Below are 25376 nucleotides of genomic sequence, written 5' to 3' on the forward strand. Positions count from 1 at the left end.
TCTCTCCCACAGCTTGCCAGGCAAGCAGTGTTTATAAGGCCAGGTTCTTTTCACAAATCCTCACACACAAATCCCACTGAGATCAGCTGGGGTCCTACACAAGCCTCCAAGACCATAACATGGGCTGGAGACCACACCTCCCTTTCATTCCAAATCCGGGTCCCCACTTTCAGTAGTTTACCTATTACAGCCCTGGTTTAACATCCCTCAGCTTACAGGTGCCGTCCCCTTTAAGTTCCTCCTGGCTCAGAAACGCCGACAGGAGAACGGCCACCCCGGGCTAAAACACACATACACGCACATGACTTAACACCCTGATCCTCCAGGATAAGCTATGAGCCTGTAAATCACCACACTTCCAGAAAACAATAGCTACCTCTTGTTTAAATAAAACTGCACCTGCCACATTAACATACCACCGAACAATCGCTTTGTTTTTCGCCAGGCATCCAGGCTGAAGCCACCGCTGCTTCCTGACCCACATACTGAAAGGGTATTCTTAGAAGGGTACAGGGGTTTCATGGAGCCCGCCAGCGTTTCGCTGCGATCACCTTCCTTCCTTCTTTTGTACTGGGGCGATGCACGGTTTTGTTTAGCCCTCAACAGGTTTATTTCCATCACAGCTCTCCAAGACCTTGCAGCCCTCCTTTGGCAAACGTTCCTTCTTTTTGTTTCCTGTCTTGGGCTATCGCAAGCTCTGAGCTGTGATTTGGGCCATTTCGAGTAATTTTTCAGGAGATTCTTCTCCCATTGAAAGAGTTTGGGCAAAGCAGGTGTGCCAGCTGAAAGCTTCTATGCCAAATTCTTAAACACTGCTAATTCATTTAGCTCTCCCCCCACACACAGATTAATTATGATGCCTGTTTCAAGTTTATTTATCTCTACTCGATGCTTGTTTATTGATTGCACTGGAACCCTCTCCTAATGGAGTTATTTTGCTCAAATAAGGTGCTCAGTTGTCATTGAAAAATGGGCTGTTTGGAGAGGTGGGGTCACAGATGCAGGGAGCAGTAGGAGAAGTAGGGAGTGGATATGAGAGACAACTTCTCTGCTTCACTAAGAAAGGCAGTGTCTCCAGCGAGGGGCATGGATAGGGCACTGCTAAGCCAAAAAAAGGTTTTTATTCTTGAATCTGAGCCCAAAGCAAACCCAAATCCAGCCCAGCCCCTACATTTCCACTTAGACATGTGTCTTCTGTCCTGCAGGCTACCACACTTGAAACTAGCACCCTGCCACCACTCCCATGTCCACCCACGGCCAGGAGCGCTTCCTCACGACCAGCTTTCCAGGAACGTGGTGCCCACTCCTCCTTGCATCCTCTTCCTGGACGCCTGCCCCACACCACGCTTCCTGCTCGTCCCACACTGCTCCCGGCCGGATCCGGCACCTCCCAGTTTGCACAATCATTTCCACTCTCAGCTGCCTGGAGCCAGTGAACTTTGCGGGAGCTGTGCTCCGTGGCTCCAGTCAAGAGCAACGTCAAGGTTTCAGTCATTTAAAACTACAGCTGAACTTATAAAACACCATCTGGATTCAGAGCATCCCACATAATTATTTTAGCAATTGTATTCATATCCACCCCGCTCCTGCGGGCACTACTGGTAGGTTACTCTTCCTTTTCACTGAATTGCAGCACTGCAGCCCGAGCAACAGGTGCATCAGCTCAGAATCAAAGAGAGTGTTATCTAACTGCACTTCAAGGCACTATTTGGAGCTTCAGGTGAATCCAGGTTGCAAAGATAGTCTTCAATGAATTGACTGTCTCAGGCCACCGTGGCAAGTGGGATTTCCTCTCATACAAACCAGCAAACACACAAGCCCACACAGGCACCTACTACAACTCTTTCATAAGAGCAACAATCTCTGCGTGCCTCATCCACAAAGTCCCCATCCAGTCCACTCTCATTATTGTTCCTTCCCAATCAATACATTAAATTACTTTTAAAAAGCTTCCACATGCAAGGCATGACATTTCTCAAAGTCTCATACAGAGGAAGAAATTACCCTGAAAGCCAGGTTAACCTCCTGGTGCCTCTGTCAGCAAGATGTGTAACCACATACCAGGAGAAAGAGATGCCAGCTCTTCTGAAGATCTGCCTTGACCAGCACCTGCTCTGCCACACCCTTCACCTGAGAGAGGCCCTGTGTGGGACAGCCTTTGCAGCCCAGGAGCAGCTTGGGGTCAGGAAGAACCAGTACATCTTGCCATGAAGGGAACCTGAGCTAAGCTCTGGACCAGTCTCTCCTGGACACAAAGATATTTGAAATATGGATCAAGAACAAAGCTCCCTGTTAATAACAGTTTTGAGAAGTGAAAAATGTGCAATACTGGGTTCACAAGCTGAATTCCAAAAGGCTTGGCCATTTTCCCTTCAACTTCCCAAATTTATTGAGGTGTGAGAGCTTGGCTGTCTTTATAGTGTTCATGTGACAGGTACACCACTCAGTCATGGAGACTCACATCCCCCACCACTGCTGTGTCCAAGGGGAGAGTCAACACTTGGATTAGCACATACTGACCAAGTTCAACATCCACTTATGCATCCACAGGACAGCTAATTCCTGCAGAGCCCTCACTTACCCACATCATTTTATTTTGCTGCACTGGAGGCTTCTTTCCCATCTTGCTCCTTCCAAAAGCCAGTCAGCTTCATCACCAACCCCCCCAAACAGAGTGATTGATCCTACAGATACCTCTGGAATATGGATGCAGGGAAACTACCACTCTCAGCATCTCCCAAACTCACAAAGGTCAACAGCACAGGGGGATGCCATTCTCACCACAACTGGGGAATGTCAGGGGGTTGCCTGCTGACTGTGGATACATTCAACACCTATTCAATACATTCTCGAGCAGAAGGACCAGACTGTGTCCCAAAGAGCTGAAGAGAAAAGCAAAGATAGGATTCTTTGGCCTCAGCAAAGCCCACATGAGGGACCACTGCTGCTCATGCACATCTTTGGCCCCTACACCCTTCTCCTGCTCTAGTCACTAGAGAATACTTCTTCCCTTCCCTTTTATCAGTCAGGCTCACAGATTGAATGTTATCAATTGACAGCTTTAAAGCTAAGGAATTGTATAAATTAAATACAGTCTGCAGCAAATATACTGAGGAGCTAGAATTTATATACACACTAGATATGGGAGCTCTTAGTTATTACCCACTTAAGGCTATGGCACTGATGAATGGTAGGGCCACCCCATCCCTGAAGGCACTTTTCATTACCCACAGTATAGGAATATTGAGAGAGTGTGTGTGTATGTATCCAGCATGACTGCTCATTTCCATAGTTCTCCATCAGGTTTGCATTCAGTTTATAAAATAAAAAATTACTCCAGGGACACATTTCACTCATTCCAGAACCCTTTCTCTCTCCCTCTCTCCCCCAGCCCATATCACAGCTGCCTGTCTCCTCCTCCCAGCCTTGATACTGTAACAATGCCTTTAAATCTGATGGTGCTTATTAAATGAAACAACTTAATTACTATCAATATATAATGTTCTGTACTTCAGCCTCAACTAAGATGTCTGATCCCATTCTGCTCCTGACCTTTAATGGCCATCAAATCAAAGTAATTTTGGTCAGTTCAGTACAGCTCTGACACATGCCCAGGTCAGGAAGATGAAGGGACACTAATCTACCATGTTACCCTGCCCATTGTTTAATACCTTTTTCAATCGAATCTAATAACTGGAGAAATGCCAGTTTTCTGTCTAGTTTGGGTTAAAACCTCTTTCGTTGAACATAAATAATTATGGAACATTCTGAATAGCCCAGGGTTTACATAATTGGTGCCTCTTAGACAGAGCAATATACTTGCCTTTGAAGTTTGCAAGGAGAGGAATTTAGGAATTCAAATCAGCGGCAGCGCTCCTGAGTGCGCTCCACTCTCCATCTTGGAGGGGCCAGAGCCAAAGCAGGCTTAATTAAGGGAAGTGAAAACCACTTTCGATTCACCAAGGTAACACAACAAGTGCATTGCTTCCTCTGAATTGAGGGGAAAATAGCAGGAATGCTTCCACTCAACGGCAGCTATTCTGCAGGCTGGGACTCGAATCCTTCGGGGGCAGGAAAAAAAAAAATCTATCATAAAATAACCAGTAACACAGCACTCTGTGCATAAAGACAACGGGAGTGTTTAGGTTCAAGCATTACTATTTATACATATTGTTTCCCTAGTGCTAAACAAAACAGGTTTTCCCATGCCAAAGCGAGGGACGCTGCCAGGAGAACTAGACACCCTGTCTGGATCGGACAAATAGCTTGACCTATTGACGGGACAGCTGGATGCAGCAATATTTTACAGCAGGCTCACTTTGCTAATGCACTTGCACCAGGCCACTCTCAAAAGCAACCCACGCTCCAGAAAAAAAAACTTAACTGTAGCATGAAAACGTCACGTCAAGGCGGATACCAGCGACTCTGGAAAACCAGCCCTGGCTGCATCAAATGAAAGGGCAGGAAAGTGGGCAAGTGTTCAGGGATTGCCAGGTTTCAAACCAGCCCTGCCTCTGCGTTGGTGAAAGAGGGAGGCTACAAATCACATGTGCCCAGCTTCTGAAAACACCAGTCACGGAAGCTGAGCAGAAAACACAGAAGGATGTTTTTGTTAATTACCCGTTGCTCCAGTGCCCATTCTTTACCTGAAGTCATTACTCATGTAACAGAGCAGGCAGGTAACAAAACCCAGAGACCGAGATTTATAGGGCATCTCTCAACCCCAGGGTCCCGCAGCGGCTTACAGGGTTGGGATTACATCATTCCAGAGCTCTTCAAAGGCTGAAGGGCCAAAAGCACCCTTGGTGCAGCCTCCATCACACCACAGGTGCTGCTCCAGGTCACAAGGACTTTGCAGATCCGCAGGGACAGGCTCCATCCCTCCCAGCTCCCATCCAAGCAGAGCAGAAGCAGGATGTGGCAGGCTCCCTGCGGCTCAGCCTCCCTGCACTGTCCATGCAAGGGAAGCAGGGAGGAATGCCATCAGCTCTGGGGGAGTTATATGGGTGTAACTTAGAGCAGGGTTTGTAATCAATCCTCACCCAGACACTTACTTGAGAAGGAATTCAGGGTTTGGCTGTACATGCACCAGAATCACTTCACAACCACTGAATATATTTATGGTGTAATTGAATCCTTTAGTAATTTTTCTTAAAGACAAACCATACCCATTTAGGGTTGATTCTGCATCATTAAAGTTAATGGGAGTTTTGTCACTTACTCAGTGACAGTGGGGCTGAGGAGGGATTCAGACAGGGCAGATCACTCCAAGCAGTGCATCAGCAGCATCTCTGGCTCTCAAGTCCTCCAAGAGCCAGGAAAGAAGTATTTTTCTGTTATTTTGGAGAAAAGTTTACTCTTAAAGGGAACAAATACTGAGCCTTGATCAGAGGTCTGTGCCCATGCTTTGCTCTCATCTAGGCTGAAATGAATCCAGAGGGAAGCTGGCAAAATCAACAGAGAACCAACCTCAGCCTGGGCAGGGGTCAGCTGGACACACAGAGGTTTTAGCACTGCCATTACATGCCCCTCCACACTGGCTTTGCAAGAAAAGAGTATCAGCTCTCCAGACACACAAAGCTGAAGTGCAAAATATTCTTTTGATTTGAAAGTAGGCACACAAAAGCATTTTTGCTCATAAACTGCCATGAAAACCTTTTCCCTTTTCCCTGCCAACCTTTCTCTGCATCAGATTCCACATCTGTTTGCCCTGAGTGGAAAACACTGGTGAATTAAATGGCATGAGTCAACTCCCATAACCAAGAAGGGCACAGCCTAGACCACCAAATCACAGCTTATGAGTCTTGCCTAGCAGATTCTGAGATAAAAGATCTCAGTTTTATTCAAACAGAGCCAAACCCTGCTGATACCTAATTTTGCTTCTATTACCTCATTAATAACCTACAGACGTTTGCAGCTTACACCTCTTTATGTCTGCATTGTGGTTGTCATACTCAGGCACGAGGGCTATTTCTTGTTGTATTTGTTTTGGGTTTAATTCCCAATTCTAGTCTATGCCTCTGCCACCTTCGCAGGGCTGGGCTCAATTAACCCTTTTGTGTTCTCTTTGCAATGAGCTGCAGCAGCCGACAAGCAATTCACAATCTTTTAACTGGTATTAATGTATTCATGTGAAAATATTCACTGACAGCTTTATGTAGCGTGGCAATCACTAAACATGGGATTTAAAGTACAAAAGTGGCATTTGTTAGTTGAGTATAAAGGCATGTTCACGTGTCAGTTAATTGCAAACACGTTTAACGTGTGCATTTGCAGCTAAAAACAAACCTATATCTTCAACAAATACTTTTCATATTGGTCAGACTGGCAAAACCAAAACCAAGCTAAAGTAATTTGACCATGTCAGGTAAACTCGTTAAAAAAAAAAAAAAGGTTTTAAGCGAGGGATAAAACTGTTTACAAGTTTTTACCTGTTAAATATTTCTTTTCTTCTTGTATCTTGCCAATATCAATAAAGAAACAACATGTATAAATATATATAAACAGACACTTGGCATAAGAACACATTTCATGAAATATGAGTAATAGAGCAGGAAAATTCAAAGTATATTTCTTTTTTTACTGTACTGAATGGACAGGTTACTGTACAGAACACATTATGTGCAGATGGATGAAAACACAAAGCACACGCAGGATATGTAGGATGTGAACAGGGTGTTCATTTCCAGGTAGAAATGCAAACATTTTGGTTCATTTCAGATCTCACTTACACTGCACTAGTTGGTGTCATTTCATTGACTCCCATGTATTTGGACTTCAGTCCAGCAAAGCACTTAAACACATGCTTAGCTTTAAGCGCACAATAGTCCCCTTGAAGTCAAATTAGGCACATATTTACGTGCTTTGCTGGATCAGGGCCATACTACAGATTTACACAGATGTAAGTGAGCTCAGATGAGCTCAAGCCACAATGTTTGTGTCCAGATTCAAATCCAATTGGCAAATGCTTTCAAAAGCCGGAGGTATTTGGATTAGGGGTTTTGGTCCAAGCCAATCTGTAACTTTAGTACCTGAACCCGCATTTCTTGTGCGCCCAAGACTCCCATCGGCATTAGTGGAAGCTTTGGAGGCACAAGAAGTACAAGAGCAAGACCTCTGGGACTAAAGAGCCAATTTACTTAAACCCAAATTATAACATTTTTTAACCTTTAGATTAAACCAAACTCCCACCAGAGTTCAGCCCTCGCTCCATTACATTTCTCACCCAGCATTTGGATTTTTTGTTTATCGTATTACTATTGCTTTTGGCCAGCATTCACTTTATTATATAACATTAACCTAGGAAAAACTAATGGGCACCATCAAATAGCTGTTAACATAAAGCACTTATAAACAAGTGCCATTAGCGAACCAGCAGACAGCACAGGAACTCATTTATGTTACATCTGTTAACGTTGGATAAACACAGATTTACAGTTTTACATGGCAAATGATGCCTCAGTCTGGTCAGAAATATATTTCCAGGTTTTTCACAGACCTCACAGATCCAGAAAATGGGCACCACTTGCTGAACCCCGAGCTACAGATAAGCCATCTAAGAGGTGCTAGAGCCCACAGTGACACACACGTGAAGGAACCATACTCTAACAATGCCAGCTTGCTCACCTGGGGCATCAGAGGTGAAAATCCCCTTCCACAAGTCAAAGAAAAAAATCTTCAAAGCCTCAGGAACAAAAGTTATCACCTACCACTCTGTGGCTCTAGTGTGCTCTGCACGGATCAACAGGTTCCTGCTTCTGGTATTGCTCAGACCAGAGGTGGCTGCTGGCTCTGGGAAGCCTGTGGTTCCCATAAATGTGGGAAACTCCACCACCGACATGGGAAATCCCACTGGCCCAGTGCTAAGGGCAGCACAAGAAGCTGGAGAGCCTTTCAGCAATTCCTGTCCCCTCCAGAGGATGCTCCTCAACACCAACAGCCTCCAGCACACACCTTGCCCTTTGCTGTGGTCAGCAAAGCCTCCATGGGACAGCACAGCCTGTCTGCTGGTTTTATCAGACACTCTGAGAGGATTAGCACATTTTTTCTTGCTTATTAACCAAAACCAGAGGGAGATGGTGCTATTCCATCACCTCCACCACTGCAAACAAAACAGGCAAAGCTCTCCCCACACACAGCACATTGTGAGCTTTCAAGAGACCAGCATTCTCTGAGCACCCTCAAAACCATCTCCCACCTCCCTTCCCACACAGTGCTGACCAGGGCAGCAGGAAACTGAAGAAACACACTGACTTCTGCTGCTGAATGATAGTCATCTGAACCTGCAGCCAGGAGTTATGTTTTCTGGTTTTTATATGTATTTCTCTACATCAAGGAAAGTACAAAGAATATGGCAGAATCATAGGGCTGGAAGAAGAAACAACGGAAGTGCTGGCACTCAAGGTTGTAATAGGAAATAAAACCAGACATGGTATCCAACACCTACTCCCATAACATTTTAGCTGTGGATGGGGAGACTGCTGGGAACAGAGTGGTTTGTCGTTCCCCCGAGCTAATCTCCAATATGATCTAAAAAGCACACAGGGGAGGAAAAAACCTCTTCCTCCTATTGCTTTGGGACTTTGTAACCAACACTGAAAAAAAGCAGTGCCAGTAGACACAATACTAAATAAGTGAAAACTTCACTGAAAAAAAAAAAAAAGAGAAGAAGAAAATTAGGTATTTCTCAAGGAAACATCAGACCATTTCTTGTATCCTCTGCCCAAGTTCCAGGAGGAATAGCACTTTGCTGATAGCAATTCTAGGATGGCACCTTGAGACTGTTGTTAATGCATGTATTTACATCCAGGAGATAGAAACAGCCCCAGCTTCAGCTGCAGGCAGTGCTGGAGGAAACTGAGGCAGCAAAGAAGCACCAGGACAGTTTGCCAAAGCCCAAAAGTCCCCGGCCCAAAACTATCACTAACTGAGCGGTACCTGAGATGGTGACTCCACAGACACACAGCCTTACCTGGAGCAGGGTGTAAAACACTTCCCATGAGGTCCTACAGGATGAACAGCAGCACACTCAGCAGCAAGAAACTTTTCTTCTGTCCCACACAGAACCAACCTCCCAACTCACCAACTACCTCGCAAACAAGTCTAAAACAGAGGGCCCAATTTCCCCGTGATGTGGCACAGCTGAGCAGGTCCCTGCACAGCTGTGTGGAGGTGAAGATCAGGAGAGGTAGGACACACCCTCAAAATCTTTCTTTTCTCTTTGTACTGAGTGATCTTCACCCCTGTATCTCCCACCACCCCTATGTCCCACCACATCTCAGGCCATCTGACATGTCAGGTGCACGAACATACTGCGTGAGCCTCTGAAAACCTGAGAAATCCTGATGCAATCATGGAAAGAAATCAGCTGGACAGCCTTGAAAGGCTGCAGAGGACAGCATTAGGTGGGGCACAGTCACAGCTTGTTAGTGCATAATTATAAAAGCAGATGTCCTCCTCTTCCACGCTGCTTTTTTTTTTTTTTAAAAAAAAGTAACTTGGTCAACTGTCTTTCCTCACTCGAACACTCAGGAAGCCAGTAATTATATAATTCAAATCTAATTTTTGCTTCTTTTCAGCTGGTGTTGCACATCTCAGCAGAGTTTTTTAAAGATATTATATAATTTTTGTAATAGTCACCAAGATCAGCATAGCTGTAGTACTGGAAAAATATCCTAAAAACTGATACTGGCACTGAGGGCTAGAAAACACAAGAGTGACTGATGGGTAGTCCTGATAATTCAGTATATCAGGAAGTGGACTGAGAGATGGATAGATAAAATAATGTTGTTATATAGCCATGAAAACAAGCCTATAAAGATATTCCCAGAAATTAAAGCCCAGGCTGTCTCACCGTGACTCTTTGCTGTGAAACAAATGATGCTCTTGGAAGAACGCAAATCCCAGGGACATCCAGAAATCCAAGAGGGAGAGAAAAACCATTATTTTAAAGAACCGAAAATATTTTCCACTTCTAAGTGTTAGAGACTAGAGAAAAACCTTGACAAGTGAAGATTGCCCTGTATCTGCTTTCTCCCCATCCTGGACGCATCCCAGGAGGAACAGCCAGCGGAGCTGCACTGGGGCCAAAGCAGATTCTGCTCTCACACCAGTTTGACACCAGTTTAACTCCTGTGCTTTGGGGCTGTTCCTTTATCATGCTAAGAGGAAAAAAACCCTCAAGCCAGTGCTGTCTGTCTGTGTCCTGCAGCTGACAGGAGGTATGGCTGAGCAGGCTGGGGAAAGGTCTGTCTGCTCCTGCTCCTCTGATGGTTGGGGGAAAGATATCTTGGAGAAGAAAGGGATAAGAAGCTCCAAGAGCATAAGAGTTTGTCTGAAAACCCCACCAGCAAAACACATATTCTCTTGCTAACCTCCTGCAGAATATGTCTTCAAGCTATTGGCAGATTTGAACGTGCATAAAATATATTGTCCTAATATATTTTCTGTATCAAGATGATCCAGATAATTTCTGAAATTAAGTAGCTTCTTCCAACGAAACATGTATTCACCGCCTACTCCCATTAACTCAGTCCAGTGTCCAAATACAGCAGCAGAGGTTAATATTTGGACATAGCTGTTTTTCTAGCCATTCATATCACTTTTATTTCCTTTCCTTTTTGTTCTTTCCTTAACCTCTTTTTTACTGCTGTTAAATTCCTTGCTTTCATTTTTGCAGAAGTTCAGCCTTCCAGCCCGCTCTCCGATGCTGTTAGACATCAGCTCAGGCTCAGACTTATTGCTTCTGATATGTCACTCCACAGGCAGGGAGCCTAAAGCAACACTGCTCCCTCCAGCCCTCGCAGGCTTCAGCTGGATCCTCACCGACCCGCAGAGCTGTTTCTGCAGAGCACGAACACAAAGCAAATATGTGGACCTGAAGAGTGAGCCCAGCACCCAAATTCACACTGAGCCTCTGAAACGAGAGACTAAGCAGGAGGTCAGGATGCACAGAGGTGATTTAGCCATGTTAGCTTGCCGAGATCATGCACATATATATAGAGAGAGAGAGAGAGAGATGTATATTCCTGAATTATTTCTGCTCAGGGGTCTGATAGCAATCCATCAGGCACGTCCCATCTCCCAGTACTCTTTCTCCAACATCCCTGATCCACTGTCCGGTCGCTTCCACCTTATTTCCAGTGCTACCTTTGCTGCTGACAGTGAGAGACAGCCCTCCCTTCCAGAGAATATAGGAGGTTGAGTTTGATGGTTACTGGCTGTTGTATGCACAAGGTGCATAAACAAAGTGGGTAAAAAGACATGAAATATTTTCTCATTCTCTCTGCTCTGTGTCACCAGGACGGGCAACCTTTTGAAAAGGAAATACAGCCATTGGAATGACTATTTCAGGGGTTTTTTCTCTAGTTTTTTCACCTTTTTTTTTCCTTTCCCACAGTGGTCTCTGCATTCCCTTTTCTCATTCAAGCTGCATAAATCCTGAGCGCTGATGAGATCTAAATTCTGTTTAAAACCCCAGAAAGGGTTTTTAAGGTTATATCTGCGTCCTCAGACCAGTTATAACTGGAAGAAGAAATGTCTGTGATTTAGTGTCTAATAAACAAACCGCCAAGGTCAAGATGGCATCTTCTCCCGTATCCATAACCACTTCCCTCAACATTTTGAGCTGTTGCATGTATCAGCAGTACTCCCTTTAATGCCCAGCCACATTTAACTTCCCATCTATAAATGACTTCCCAGACTTCCCAAAGAGAAGTGGGTGTGAATTATTACATTGTAAAATAGATTTTTAAAAGATGAGCCATGCCAAGTGTAAAATAGTTATTTGTGTGAGGAGTAAACATAATGGAGGTTTATCTTATAAATTCCATCGGAGGAATTCTGGACCTAGTCTTACACACATATATTTTGGTCAAAAGGCTGAGGGACAAGGGATTTTAATAGCCTGCTTTAGAAGATGAGCCTTGAGATTGTGACGATCAGCTCACCTGTAAAAATCAAGGCTCTTCAATGTATTTCAAATTAGAAATGCTTCACACTCCAAAATTAAGTGTATGTTTCTCATTCCTGAACCCGGGTCAAGCTATTCCTTTCTCTTTAAAGGATTATTCCTTCCAAGGGCTACCCAGCCATGCTGAGCTCAATGTTCAGCTTTCCACAGCAGAGCTGATTGTTGCTGCCATGTCCTGACCAGGGGTCTGATCCAAAAGTCAAACATTTTGGGAACCAGGAGTGTGTGGCACTGCTTCCCACAACCGGTCCAAACGCTGTGCACAAAGCTGTAGCACCTTGGCTTCTAACATTTCTCCCTATTTACAAAACGCTACATGTAAAACCCTTACCCTGGTAACAGAATTGCAATCAGAAGTTAGGAAGTTGCTAAATAAAGCCCATTTTACTGCTTAACTTCGAGGAAAACCATAAAATTATCAGTCCTCCCTTTCCTCAATATATTTCCTTCGCAGTTTGCGATGCTCCGTGGGGTATTTCGCTATGTGAACTCCGTGACGGTTTGGCTCCAAATTATCCGAACATAAAACTGAGCTTATGAAGCCTCGCTTGGAGCTTGTGTGGACCCTTTTTGTTGGCACAGACTTAAAAAGAACCTTAATAAACCTTATAGGCTTGAGGGACTTTCTGGTTGCTGGCACTTGCCAGCCACACTGCTCAGGTCCCTCTCTCAGCGCCCGCGTGGAAAGCGGGCTGGAACCACAACCCGGGGATTTTATAGGGCTGGATTACCTGCCCGTGTTGCCTTCTTCCTTCCCTGGGAATCTCAGAGCTATTTTCTTTGAAAGCAAGCAGGTGATGCTGCAAGGACACTCACAGCTTAATGCAGCTTGATCACCCAAGATTAATGGACATGGCCAAAAATAATAGGGTCGGCTAAGAGGGAGCCAGAAGGGCCATTTCCTTGCAGGGGGAAAGGTCTGATGGGATTAAAGCTGAAGCACGTCCACCCATGTGCAAGTGGAAAGCCTAGCACTCCGCAGTCCCGACTCCATGGATTTTCCTTAAAGCATCCATTTCTCCTTGGGATTTTATTACTGCCTCCAATGATGCTGTAATTGCTCATGTAGGGCAGCAGGCCCGAGGTTTAATCTGCATTTCTCAAGGCCTAAGCTCTGTGAGGGCTGCCCGTGTTTGCACAGAGCTCGGCACAACAGGCATCCAGTCCTGGCTGCGTTCTGTGGTTGCTGTTTTAATTCAAGTCATAATAAATAATAATGTCAGAATGGAAATAAATCTCCCATGTTTGGTCTGTGGCTGATCCTTCAGCTTGGTGCGTGGTGAAGGCCCCAGCTGGGAAGTTTTGCTGCATCCCATCCTGGGTCTGACTCTGTACCACCCCTTCTGGCTCAGTTTCAGTTCAGTTTTCACTCAGGGCATTGGGTCAGTACAGATCATTTCAATTTTCCTTTCATTCTGAGCCTGGTCACTGATATGAAAGATACTGCACAGGTTTATTCCCTCAGACCTCTCTGATCTGCATCGTCTGGAGTGACATAGTGTATCATTTCTTCATTTCTTAGTTACCTTGGCTTTATCAGGAAGCCCAGACTCCTGGACAGTAATTATTCAGTCAGAGCATAACTGCTTAATAGCACTTACACAGCCAGCCAGTGACTACTGAAACATTGCTTACCATACAAACTGAAAGAATCAGGACAAATATCTCATACTGTTTATCTTTTACAATTAACAAGTTTTCATTATGGCTGTAAATTATCATTATCATGACACAGTAACAACAAACCAGCAAAAGTATAGAGCCATGTTGTTAACTCAGACACAGCTGACATCCCTTTGCTTTTCCACGTTATGTATTCTTAGACCACTGCTCCATGCCAGTCCCTGCAGCCAAAAATACATCAAGAGCCTAAAAAAAGTAAAATAGAAACATCACTTCAAAATTATTTCAAACAACATATTTCCTTTTCTTCCTTTATAGAGAGCCACAAAGAGAATGGGAAAGATTAAAACTCACCAAAAGCATTGCTTAATTCCTCACCAAGGTGCAAGTAAATAAAATCTGACACAGTAAGTTCAAATCACAAAGAGTTTTCAAGAAGGGAAGGTTAATCATTTCTGTCAAACGTTGGAAATGTTAAATGGTTTTTAAATCAAAAATATGGGCACCACCAGTGACTCGAGCTGTGCTTTAGACATGCTTGGGGTGATTTTTTTCCAGCGGTCAGTGCTTGTCCCTCTCATACCTTCTGTTTGTCTGAGATGAAATCGGGAGGTAATAAATGCAGCACTTACTAGAGGCACCAGGTATTTCAGCAGCAAAGCTATTTGTTCAGAAGGTACAAACTCAGGCTATTTGGAGAACCACAGCCTTTGGGATGTGGAGCCCTGCAGCGCAAGCCAGGGGTGTTGGACCCCCTCCTGCATCCCCCAAGTGCCCCCAGAAGTCCTCAACCCACAGGAGAGAGGGAGAGCAGGGGGAACAGGCAGGGTATGGTGGGAAACAAGTACTCAAAGTCACTGCAATCCCCCCATCAGCAGCGTTCATGTTTCATTGTAATGGCTAAAATGACTCTGAAATGAGGTCAGATTATAGGGCCAACCTAATTCACTTACACTGATGTAAATCCAGGTATCTGTTACAGCATCGCATGTTGGGGCTCACCGTGGAGCAAAAGCTGCTGATAACCCCCCAGCCCCCGAGGATGAAGAGAAGCAGATTCTTCCTGGCCAGACCCAATCCAAAGCCCGTTGAAGTCGGTACAAGCTCCTTCAGCTCCAGTGGGTTTGGGATAAGGCCCGCAGTGAGCTCTGAGGCAGCTCTGCTGCCAAAACGCAAAATCCTTTTCCATTGGCTTTGCCAGTTTGGTGTTAATACACGTGTGAAGGAGCTTGGGGCGGGGGGGGGGAAGTTTTTGAGGGTTTGCTTTTTTTTAAACTGAGGAATGATTTCACCCTTGCCAGCGTGAGGACTTTGTGCAAAAGAACAGGAGAGGAGGCGGGAGATCTCTTCCTGAAGCCGTCAGCTCCCTGCTGCAGCATCCCAGCAGAGTGCAGATGTGTTCACTACAGGGACCCCAAGGTCTCTAAGCCCACGTTAGTCCCCTCTCTCTGCTGCAGAAGGGCAACTCTGGAGTCATGGGTGGGCATCAGTACAGAGGCCCACTCTCCAAACCCAGCTGAAACAAGAGGAGGCTTGATAAAACATGGAATGTAGGAGGCAAAACACCTCTTAGACACAGGTGAGCCTCCCACCCCAGTATAACAGGACCTGCTGCAAGCTGGTACCATTTTTATCCCCTTTTCCCTAATAAACATGCCCTGAACTATCCTCCAGTCTTCTCTGCCATTCAGCTCTCTCCCCACTGCCAAGATTTTTGTTGCACATGTCCCATACAAGATGCTGTTGCCCCTTTGGCTTTACAGGGGACAGGCTCTGCCTTCCTGTGGCTTTTAGAGCATGTAGCCCAGCCGGTCTTGGAATTAGACTGGAGCTTTTACAGCCTGCCACAGTATAAACAGTTTCAGTAGGGCACATGTTATACGGTAAGATCATCCGAAACCAAACATTTTCCCACTGCACACAATAAACATCCATAATAAATTGCATTATACAAAATATATTTATGGCTAATTTTTTAATTTAAACCACCTGGGAAATTTTTGTTAGACTGGTTGATATGAAGGTCTCAGTATTCTGGTAATCTAATGATATCTAATAGACAAAATAGTATGATGTTACAGCAGTCTCAAAGCTTTCATTTTCTGTATCCCTCTCAGAGATCAAACTGGCAGAACTCATATTTTTTGAAATTTTATACATAATTGGTGATGCAATTGCCAAAAATAACCTATTCATAGAAGTCTTGCTCTTCTGGTTTCTAACTTACTGTAATCACGGAACAGAGCAGTGCAGTGCTTTGCAATGGAATATGGGTTTGGGTCAGGGAGCAAGGGCTACGGTTGTGTGGCAGTTTCCATTCTGCGGATTATTTTACAGGCAATTTAAATTTAGTTTGGAGCTTAAACAGGGCTAAAATGTAGTGCACCCATTCAGACATATAAGCAATTCTTCAGAAAATGAATAAAGCTGTAACTTGGGTATATTTCTTTCCTGAACCGAAATTTTGCTCCAATATAAGATTTTCTAAACAAAAGCTATTGGTGTCAAAGGAGACAGTGTTTTTGTTGCATAAATTAAGCCCAGACCTGTAATCCTTCCACCGTAAAACTCACATGCTCATCACAGATCAGCCAAGATTTCCAAAAAGACTCAAGATCATCTCAGATCTTGTTGAGCCAGGCTCTCTCTAGTCAACACAAATCCCAGCTCAAACCGTGCTGCGTATCTGCAACGAGCACTGGCAGCTTGGTAGCTGCTGGACTCATTTTAAAGTGCAGCCCACAGCTTTAGGTACTTCCTTGCCTCCTGTTGTTCCTGGGACTTGGAGGCCATGTGGTACATTTCAGCCTTAACTCTGAATTTCCTTTATTCGGAGATCAAACTTTGACACTCCCTTAAGGTAGTGGGGGTCATGTCGTTGTGTATATCCTACTTTAAAAGATAATGCTGCACTGAAACAGGCCACGGTATTAAACCCTGAAATAAAATGAATTGTATTTCACTTCCCAACTCTTATTGCTGGATTAACTCACGTTTCTTTCTCTTTGTTACATATTTAGCACCAAATACAATATTCACTGCAGACTAGCTTCCCTCCTCCCACACGTATCCGTGGCTGCCCTTTCTTCCAGCAGCACTGGAGAAGGCAATGCCTCAGCATAGCCTGGAAATGCAAACAAAAGGGAGGGAACATAAAGTCAGTGAATGATCAGGCAGGGTTGCTTTGCACCCTGAGCATTTTGAGGTTTTTACTTTAGATGGCAATGCAAAGAAATAGAGTCCTGGGACAACAACATCCACTGCTCCTTAGCATCTCCATCCCCTTTCCCACCTTGCCATTTATCTGCCAGCAAACACCCCCCCCAAAAGCCCCTGCAGCAATGGGGGGCCTGGAGGTGCTTCCTGGCGCTCATTAGTCCATATCATGATCTATACTGGTCTTACCTGGTTCCTGCTCTGGGTGTTTAGAACTGCAGCAGTGACCAGTTGCACATGGCAGGAACCCACTGGAAACCCCTCACAGAGCAGTGATCAAACCTGTGACCCCAGATCCCCTTCTTTGTATCCAAACCTCAGCACTTTCACCCTATTCCTTCTTCCCATCTTTGTTAAACCCATCATTGCCTTTGCCCTCAAACCCATGGACAGGCACTCCTGAGCCCAGCACGGCTCTGAGGAAGCCTGTGATCCAGGTCAGCAGTGCTAAGGATGGAAAAGACCTTGAGCCAGACGTTGGTTCTGCGTTGTCTGAGTCGAGCTCGGGTTTTTTTAATGGCCATTTAGTTTTTAAGTGCATTCCTGTGATCCCAGCCTTGAGCTTATGTCTCCATATGAAACGGCACTGCTTTAACTAGGTGCATAGATTATAAAACCAGGAAGAGGGGTCTGGTCTGCCCTCCTGTACAACACAGGCTACAGGAATTCCCTAAATTAATTCCTGTTTGGATTAGCTCATATCTTTTTAGAAAAACAGCCAAGCTTAATTAAGACAAAGGAATTCCAGTGATGCTGAAATCCACCCAGGTCTCAGTAAATTGTTTTACTGGTTAAATACCTTCACTACTTAAATTTTAAACTGTATTTCTAATCTGCATTTGTCCAGTTCTAGCTCTGCCTACTGAATAACATGGCACTTGCATCTGCTAGTTTGAAAACCATGTGGGATTAAACCTCTTTCTGCTCTTCATAAGCCACTCCTTGCCTAACTAAACTGAAATGATGTAAAACTGATTGTATTAAATTACAGCAAAAGAACACCGACTTGCTCCAAAAATGACAGCAAACCTAGTTAAATTTTAAATAAACAAATATTATGAATTCTTGGTTGGAAACCTAAGTGTCTGTACAAGCCCTTCCAAAGCTAAAGTACATTTGTTTAAAGAGTGGTTTACTACAAAGCAAGGCAATTTCTGTGGACAAGGTTTCATTAGCTGAGATTTATAAAACTCCATCTGCTTCCCCACTGCCCTTTCTTCATCTACCCTGGGCTGGAGCAACCAGCAACACTTTCCTTTCATCCACCACATACCTGTCCTGGCAGAAAATTCATCCCACTTTCTCCTTCAGCAACTCAGACAGTTTTATCAGGGAGCTGTGCTCCCTGCCACAAATACCTTCTCTGTCCACACACCTCGGCTTACAAGTGAAGCCAATAAATATTTTACAATGAATACTCCCACCATGGAAGCGCACAATTAGTGCATTTGGGAGGCATCCCAGGGAACAACATATCTCTGCAATATATTCATATTTATATATACAGGTTGCTGTATCTCCACCCTGTGTTTCCTATATGCATCCAGAACATTTCAGAGTCTGTGTGGATGTACAGATATTGGTGCCAGGACTACAAGCACCCGAGGAGCCCGTGCACATCAGTCCATGCACCGTACATACATTAATTGCAACTACAAATATCAAATGGATTTACCTGCCTTTCTTTCTGTATGTGCACACATAGATATAGGAATTATATATATATACACACACACATATATCTCTGTGACATAAACAGAAAAGTATGTTATGAACACACACGTATGCCCACATATCCAGCAAGCACAGCCACATCCACACTTATGTGCACTTAAATAAGTAGGTGAATAGGTGAATATGAACACTAATAGCCATTTATGGCAACAACAATGAAAGCTGTCCCTGGAGCCCGCCTAGGGTATGGCAGCCAAAATGATTGAGTATGTACAGGGCACTGCTGCAGCAATGGCACTCACATGGGCCTCCTTTTAGAAATGATTAATATTTAACTGACTTGGTGAACCTGGCTTTGGTTTTAGTTGTGATTAGATAACAGGGTGCACAGAGCTGTCCCACTAAGGACGTGGTGGGATGTCCGAGCAGCTTCCACTCGTGCTTCCTGAGACAGAAAGTGAGAATGGGAGATATGAGACAGTAAAAAAAAACCCACCCGTGCTCAGCTCCGTTTGTGTTTGTTTGGAAAGAAAAGGGGGAAAAGCAGCCTGAGAGGCCGGTGTAATAAGATGCTGTAGCTTTCATGAAAGAGGTGAAATAATTTTAAACACAGACACACAATGAGTTTATTTATTTAGAAAGTTGTTAAATAGAGTCTGGGAATTCAAATATTCAATGTTGACATTGTACAGAGCTGGCAGGGAGCCAGCCCCGGCTCTCCAGAGGGACCCAATGGCCACGGCGCCCAGGCCCTCGCCCCTCCCAGCCCACTAACTAGGTAAAAGCCATTAGTTATACCCACAAGCAATATCTGAATCCGAGTCAAATAATGTTGCCTCAGCCAGCCAACTTCAAAGGCGTGTAAGTGTGTTTGGCTTTTTAGTGCTGGAACTGCAGCAATATGTCACACTTTTGAAAGAGTTTTGTAAACAGTTCCTTCCCCTTTGTAGAAACATTTCTTAAGTTTCTTGTACCCCATGTAAACAGCGTTAATTAACAAGGGTTACATTTTTCATTTACAAGCAGGGCTGTATTAATAACGAGCTCTCCTTTTCGGACCGTCTTTTTCCTTTGTGTCCCTTCTCTGCCCAGCACCCCGGTGTGGCCGGGGAGCAGCCAGGAGGCACAGCAGAGCTCAGCCCTGGGCTCAGCTCTGCGCGGCGTCACCTACTGCAGCACAACAAAGTTGATCCCAAATTCAGCTGGCCCTGAGTAAGAGACAGTGGGAGAAAGACAGAAAGTAGGGAGAGAGGAAAGGGAAGAAAAGGAAGGAGAAGAGGAGGAGAAAAAAGAAAAGAAAAGAAAAGAAAAGAAAAGAAAAGAAAAGAAAAGAAAAGAAAAGAAAAGAAAAGAAAAGAAAAGAAAAGAAAAGAAAAGAAAAGAAAAGAAAAGAAAAGAAAAGAAAAGAAAAGAAAAGAAAAGAAAAGAAAAGAAAAGAAAAGAAAAAGGGAAAAAGAGAAAGAGAAAAAGAGAAAGAAGGAGAGAAAAAGAAAAAGGGACAGAAATGAGAGAAGTAAAGAAAGAGAGAGGAGGAGAGAAGGAAGGGCAGAAAGCGGGAGCGAAAAGCCACACGCACACTCTGTGCCCTGAAAAGGGTTAATGAAGCGCCTGGTGAAAAATGTGCCCGGCATATAATGGGATTGTCTGGCCAGTCCCCGCAGCCTCCCGTGCCCGCACCCGCCGCGCAGGAGCCACCCGGGGACAGCGCCGGGGCTGCCGCCGGGCCGGGCAGTGCCGAGCCGAGCCGAGCCGAGCCAGCCCATCCGAGCCGAGCCCGGTGCCGGGGCGGTGCCGACCGGCAACAGCAGCGGCGGGGCCGGGCCGGGCTGGGCCGGGCGGGGCGGTGTGAGAGGGACCGGGGACACCGGCACCGACTCCCCCCGGCGGTCCAGGAGCCCGGAGTGGGAAGTGATGGTAAAGCGATGGCAAATAAACAGCCTCGCCGAGAGGGCCGGGAGCCGGGACACGGCAAACGTCTCCCTGCTCGAAAACAAATTCCCGGACAGAGTCTTAAACAGGCAAATAAACTTGCCGGCTCTGTTTTTCAATCAAGCCTTTTAAGTACTAGACTGAGGCAAATTACAGGCGCAGGAAAACCTGCTGAAACTTAGGAAAGTGTTATTTTACTATCTCAGATGGTTAGAGGGATCTGGATCTACCTTGGCTGCACTAAATTGCCTGTAAAAAAGTGGTGATAAAGTGTAAAAGTAACAAGTGCCTCCTTATTCACGTGTGTTCCCCTAATCTGATCACCTTCTGTCTCTTTATGAGGCTACTGGGTGGCTGGGGCTACCCCTGGCCGGCTGCAGGGCTGCGGCGTCCCGTGCTGGGGCGGGGGTTATTCGGGGATACGGTTTCACCAGGAGGGCACAAACCCACCCGAGTGGAAAAGCAGCTGCCCCGAGGGCCGGGGATGCCCGCGCAGGTGCAGCGCGGCTGGGGGAGGCCGGGCCCGCACCCCCCGGGCCCGCGCCCCGCACCGCTCCCCGCACCCCGCTCCTCACCGCCTGCCTCCCGAGAGCGTGGCGGGGAGACAGACTCGACCGTGTGTTTGCCCTTATTTTTACAGCTGGCCATTTAAAAAATTCACTAGCTATTCCCCGCGTGGCTCTTTTTCTTTCTTCTGAATTATTTTTCTTTTTTACTTTTTTTTTGGGGGGGGGGGGGGCAAAGCTTCAAAATTATTTTTTTAGCGATTTTACACTGAGGTCAAGAAAATGCTCTTAAGCTGTTCTCCATTAATTAGGAGGGAAAAGCTTTCCTGGGTATTGGCGACAGTCACGCAACGGGGGCAATTTTTGTTTCACGCGCGAAGCAGTAAAAGTGAAATAATACAAGAAGCGCGCTCGATCCTGATCTGTACCTTTTTCCACGTAAGAGGGTGAAGGCTACAAAATATTTTCTATTCCTAACTCAGACAGAAAGAAACGAAAAGCTAAAAACTTTTCCTCTCGAACGACTAAATTACAGGGGTCGCCTCCAGCCCTCCTTCCACTTGCCATGAAACTGAGACGCTCTTCGGGGGGGAAAGAAGCAGCTTTTCGGAACACAAAAAAGAAAGAAATCCCGGCTTTTTAAATATGATTTCCTTTATGAGTCGATTGCAACCGAAGGATTACTTAATGCAACGCATCTGTCTTTTGGGGGGGGAAAGTGCTGCTGCTACTGCTGCGAAAGCCAAGGCGCACAAACTTTGCAGTCGATCGGATCTCGCCCGCGGAGCCGGACTCAGAGCCGGAGTAGGAGCAGCAGCAGGAGCCCTGCATCGCTGCGCAGAGAGCAAAGCAAGGGAGAGACAAGGAAACCTGACGGATTTTGTGGGGGACGTGAGCTTTTCTTTTTCCATAGTTATCTCCAAAGCAAGAATGGCAACCTAGAGATTTAACAATATATTTGTTTTCAAACCGAGGGCGCTGGATTATCCACTTTAAAATCACCCTAATCAAACGCAGGTTGCTGCAGTTGTTCAGGTTCACAGAAAAGCTGATGATGATCCAGAGACATCTTTTGCTTCCCCTTTTCCACGCTCCTCTATTTTTTTCCCTTTCACAAATAAAGAGTAAATATGCATCTGCTTTTTACGTCACGCAACTTATGCAACATTTCATCTCACTTTTTTTTTTCGCCTGCCCGTTTTCTTTTCACTCGAGAATGTGAGTTGCCATCGCCATGGATATCAAATGAAACTTGCCCAGATGTGTCAGAGAAAATAAAGACATCAGTTGCTTTTAAAATAGGACGCGAAAGCTGGTGAAGTTTTGTTGTTGAATCCCTCTTTTTTTTTTTTTTAAAAAAAAAAGAGAAAAAAAAGAAAAAAAAAGATAGAGCCCCAACATTGCAGCAGTTAAACGCAGAGATCCCTATCATAAAGGAGAAACAGATGGGGTGAGCGTAAGACAAATAATTAAGTAAGTCGGGCTTTGCGTGTGGACGGCCGAGCCCTCGCCTCGCGGAACACAGACCTTCGGGCGGCCAAACTGTATAAAAAAGTGCTGGAAAAGCGCCTGAAATTACAACATTTACATCAACTTTTAGCGGGTGACTCCAGCGGGCTGGGAACCGCTCCGCGCTGCCCGGCGGCCCCGCCGTGTCCCCCCCCAAAACCGCGCGGGGCATCCCGGCCACGCGGGGCGGCTCCCGCGGCCCCGCCCGCACCGCGCTGCCCCGCACGCCCCACGCGCGGCTCCGCGGGGCGCGGGGAGCCGGATTTTGGCACAAGCCCGCGGATGAGCGGGGCGGGGGGGTCTCCGGTAGCTCCGCACCGGCTACCTGCGCCCGCGGCTCGCCAGCCTCCCCCGCGGAGCTGCCGCTGCCCCTCCGCGCACCCGCACACGCACTCACCGCCCTCCCCCCGCACGGCCCCCGGCCCTGCGACAGCCCACAGCGCCCACTATAGGGCCCGGAGCCTCTCGCACCCCCCCTTCCCCGACACCCCCCCCCCCTCCAGCCCCCGGCGGCAGCAGCAGCAGCAACTTCCAGCGCTCGCCACTGAACTTTTCCTCAACTCCTTCCCCACCTCCCGCCCGCAGCCCCCGGCCCGGCTCCGGCCGCCGCACCCCCCGCCCCGGTCCCGCCGCCGCCCGCCGTGCCGGGCCGGGCCGAGCCGAGCCGGGCCGGGCGGCGCGGAGGGGATGCTGCAGGTTGCCGGCGAGCTCCGCGGCGCACCAGACATATCTATGCAACATGGCAGAGAGGGGAGGGTGAAAAGCCAAGAGAAAGGGGTATTGCACCTACTTGCGGCCAGCTTCCTCGCCCTGCCCTTGGATCGCATGCTGCCAGTCCCGCGGCCGATGCTGGCGTGGGGTTGGGGGGGGGCTCTTTTTTTTTTTTTCCTCCCGGAGCTTTTCCTCCTTTTTCGCTCCCCCTCTCCCTCTCTCCTCTCCCTCTCCCGCACACACACTCTCCCTTTCTCTCAATCCCGGCTCGCTATCTCTCCAGCATTGTCAGTTTGGACACCTTCGCACATGCGCACGGGCGGCTCCCCCCCGCTCTTCAACATTTCAGCGCCGCCAAAAAAAAGTTTGCAGCGATCCATCACCGCCGGTGGGGACCCTGACAGCCGGCACCGGGGCCGGGACGGGCCGGGACGAGGCGGGTAGCGGCCGCCGGGCTGCGCCACCGCGGCCGCGGGGCAGCCGCTCCGCCGCCCGCGCACCCGCGAGGGGTCACGGCGGGGGAGACCCGCGATCCCGTCGGGCAGGGGCTGGAGGGGGGGGAAAAGTGACGCCTTTTTTTTTTTTTTTCCCTGCCTTTTTTTTTTTTTTTTTTTTAATGGGATATTAATACTGTTCTGGCGTCTTCGCAACGTTTAAATAGTTTATTCTCACCTGGCAGCAATTACCGTAGATCTCTCCGTATATATAGGCAGGGAGATATAATTTGATTACATGTTTTATTATGTATGCGTACCATGAAATCGTACACGTTCCCAGCGCGCACACTTTTTCGCCACCTTGAACTCGGCTCAGCCACCACCAGTTGGGCAGAAAAAAAGCGTTTTAAAAACAGTAACACCGACCGCTCTAATCTGTTTTAATTACAAGGTTTGTCAATCAAAGAGGGAGCGCGCAGAAATTGGGAACTCCTTTAGGGGATGGCTGTGTCCGAGGTATGAATCAATCCAAACTACGTATAGATTTTCCCCTGGTACAACCTCCTTGCATTAAACAGTTTTGTTCAATACCTTCCATGCGCTATTTATGTTCCCATTAATATCTGTTGCAAATCCTGCCAGACGCCATAAAAGAAAATTACAATCTTTCGGACTCGAGGCTGCGCCAGTACATACACGCTGCTCAACTTTTTGTTTTAATAAAATCCTCAGCATCGCCCCTTCCCCCTTCAATCCCCCACCCCCGCCGCCCCGGCTGCCGGTGCCGCGGATCGGGGTCGCCCGTGGAGCCCCCCCCTCCCGGCCCGAGCCCCCCCACCCCACCTGTGACAGCCCCCGGCGTGGGGCGGGGGCACCGCGGATCCCACAGTGCTGCCCCGAACGCCCGTCAGACGGGCGCAAGGGCTTGAACCCGCTCTGCGGAGCCGTCCTTGGTGCCCGTCGTTATTTTTAATTTGTGACTTAGGTTTAGTATAGTTTTTAGGACCGTGTGCCCACCACACATCCCCCCGCAGCCGGGCAGGGGTGCACCCAACGCCCACTGAGAAGGAGGGGCAGGAGGGGCAGAAGGGCAGGGGGCTGCCTCCCCTGGCCCTTCGAGGTGCCCAGTCTGGGCTGTCCCGGGCGGAGCTGGGCCCCTCTGCCCCGGCAGGCTCGGGGAGCGGCCGCGGGCTGCGAGGGGGATGTGTGGGGCAGGGTCGGGGGCCAGGACTGCCCTGAGGGTCCTGACACCACCCTCAGGGTCCCGGCACAACCCGACCTCAGACCTCGCTCGCAGGCAGCGCCTCTCCTTGCGGGGCTGCACCGGGATGTCCCCAGATCACCCCCCTCCGCACCGACCTGCGGCGCCGGTTCACTCGGGACAAATGAAAACGCCCGTGAACTTTGCAAAACTCCCTGCGCTTCTCACACGCCCCCCTCCCGCGGTTCAAACAGAGACCCCCCAAAGCCTCCGCCCGGGCAGAGATGCGCGTCCTTCCCCGCACCGGGGACCCGCTCCCGCGCCGGCGGCCGAGCCCCGCGGCCGGGCCGGGGTTGCAGATGCGGGTTTCCCGGGTTGGCAGCCCTGACCCCGGCCGTGCCCCGCTGTCACCGCCACCTGCCCGCCGTCCCAGCGGCCCCGGGAGCCCGGCAGGTGCCGCGCCGCCCTCCCGGGGCACCGGCCGCGGTCCCGGGACGCCCCCCGCCCGCCCCCCCGCCCGCACGCCGGCCCTCGGGGTCACCCGTCTCGGCCCCATCAGGTTCGCCCCCCTCCCCGAAAGGTCCCGGGCAGCCCCCCGG

At 47.6% G+C, this 25376-nt stretch overlaps 1 protein-coding gene across 6 annotated transcripts in view; it reads right to left on the minus strand.

Moving 5' to 3' along the window:
• The window catches only part of MECOM (MDS1 and EVI1 complex locus), a 333582-nt gene extending 310171 nt beyond the window's left edge, over positions 1–23411 (minus strand). For 3 of the 6 annotated variants that reach the window (XM_051781691.1, XM_051781689.1, XM_051781690.1), the window contains exon 1: positions 23219–23410. In XM_051781691.1, the coding sequence (XP_051637651.1) occupies positions 23219–23255 (37 nt within the window). In that variant the 5' untranslated portion in view covers positions 23256–23410. Of the gene's footprint in view, positions 1–23218 lie in introns of all 6 variants that reach the window. The other 3 variants (XM_051781688.1, XM_051781694.1, XM_051781695.1) reach the window with 3 other exon arrangements.
• Between the last annotated feature and the right edge of the window lie 1965 nt (positions 23412–25376).

The sequence above is a fragment of the Manacus candei genome, unplaced genomic scaffold (assembly GCF_025592945.1).
Source record: "Manacus candei isolate 608988 ecotype Guabito, Panama unplaced genomic scaffold, ASM2559294v1 h1tg000015l, whole genome shotgun sequence".
Classification (NCBI taxonomy): Eukaryota; Metazoa; Chordata; class Aves; order Passeriformes; family Pipridae; genus Manacus; species Manacus candei.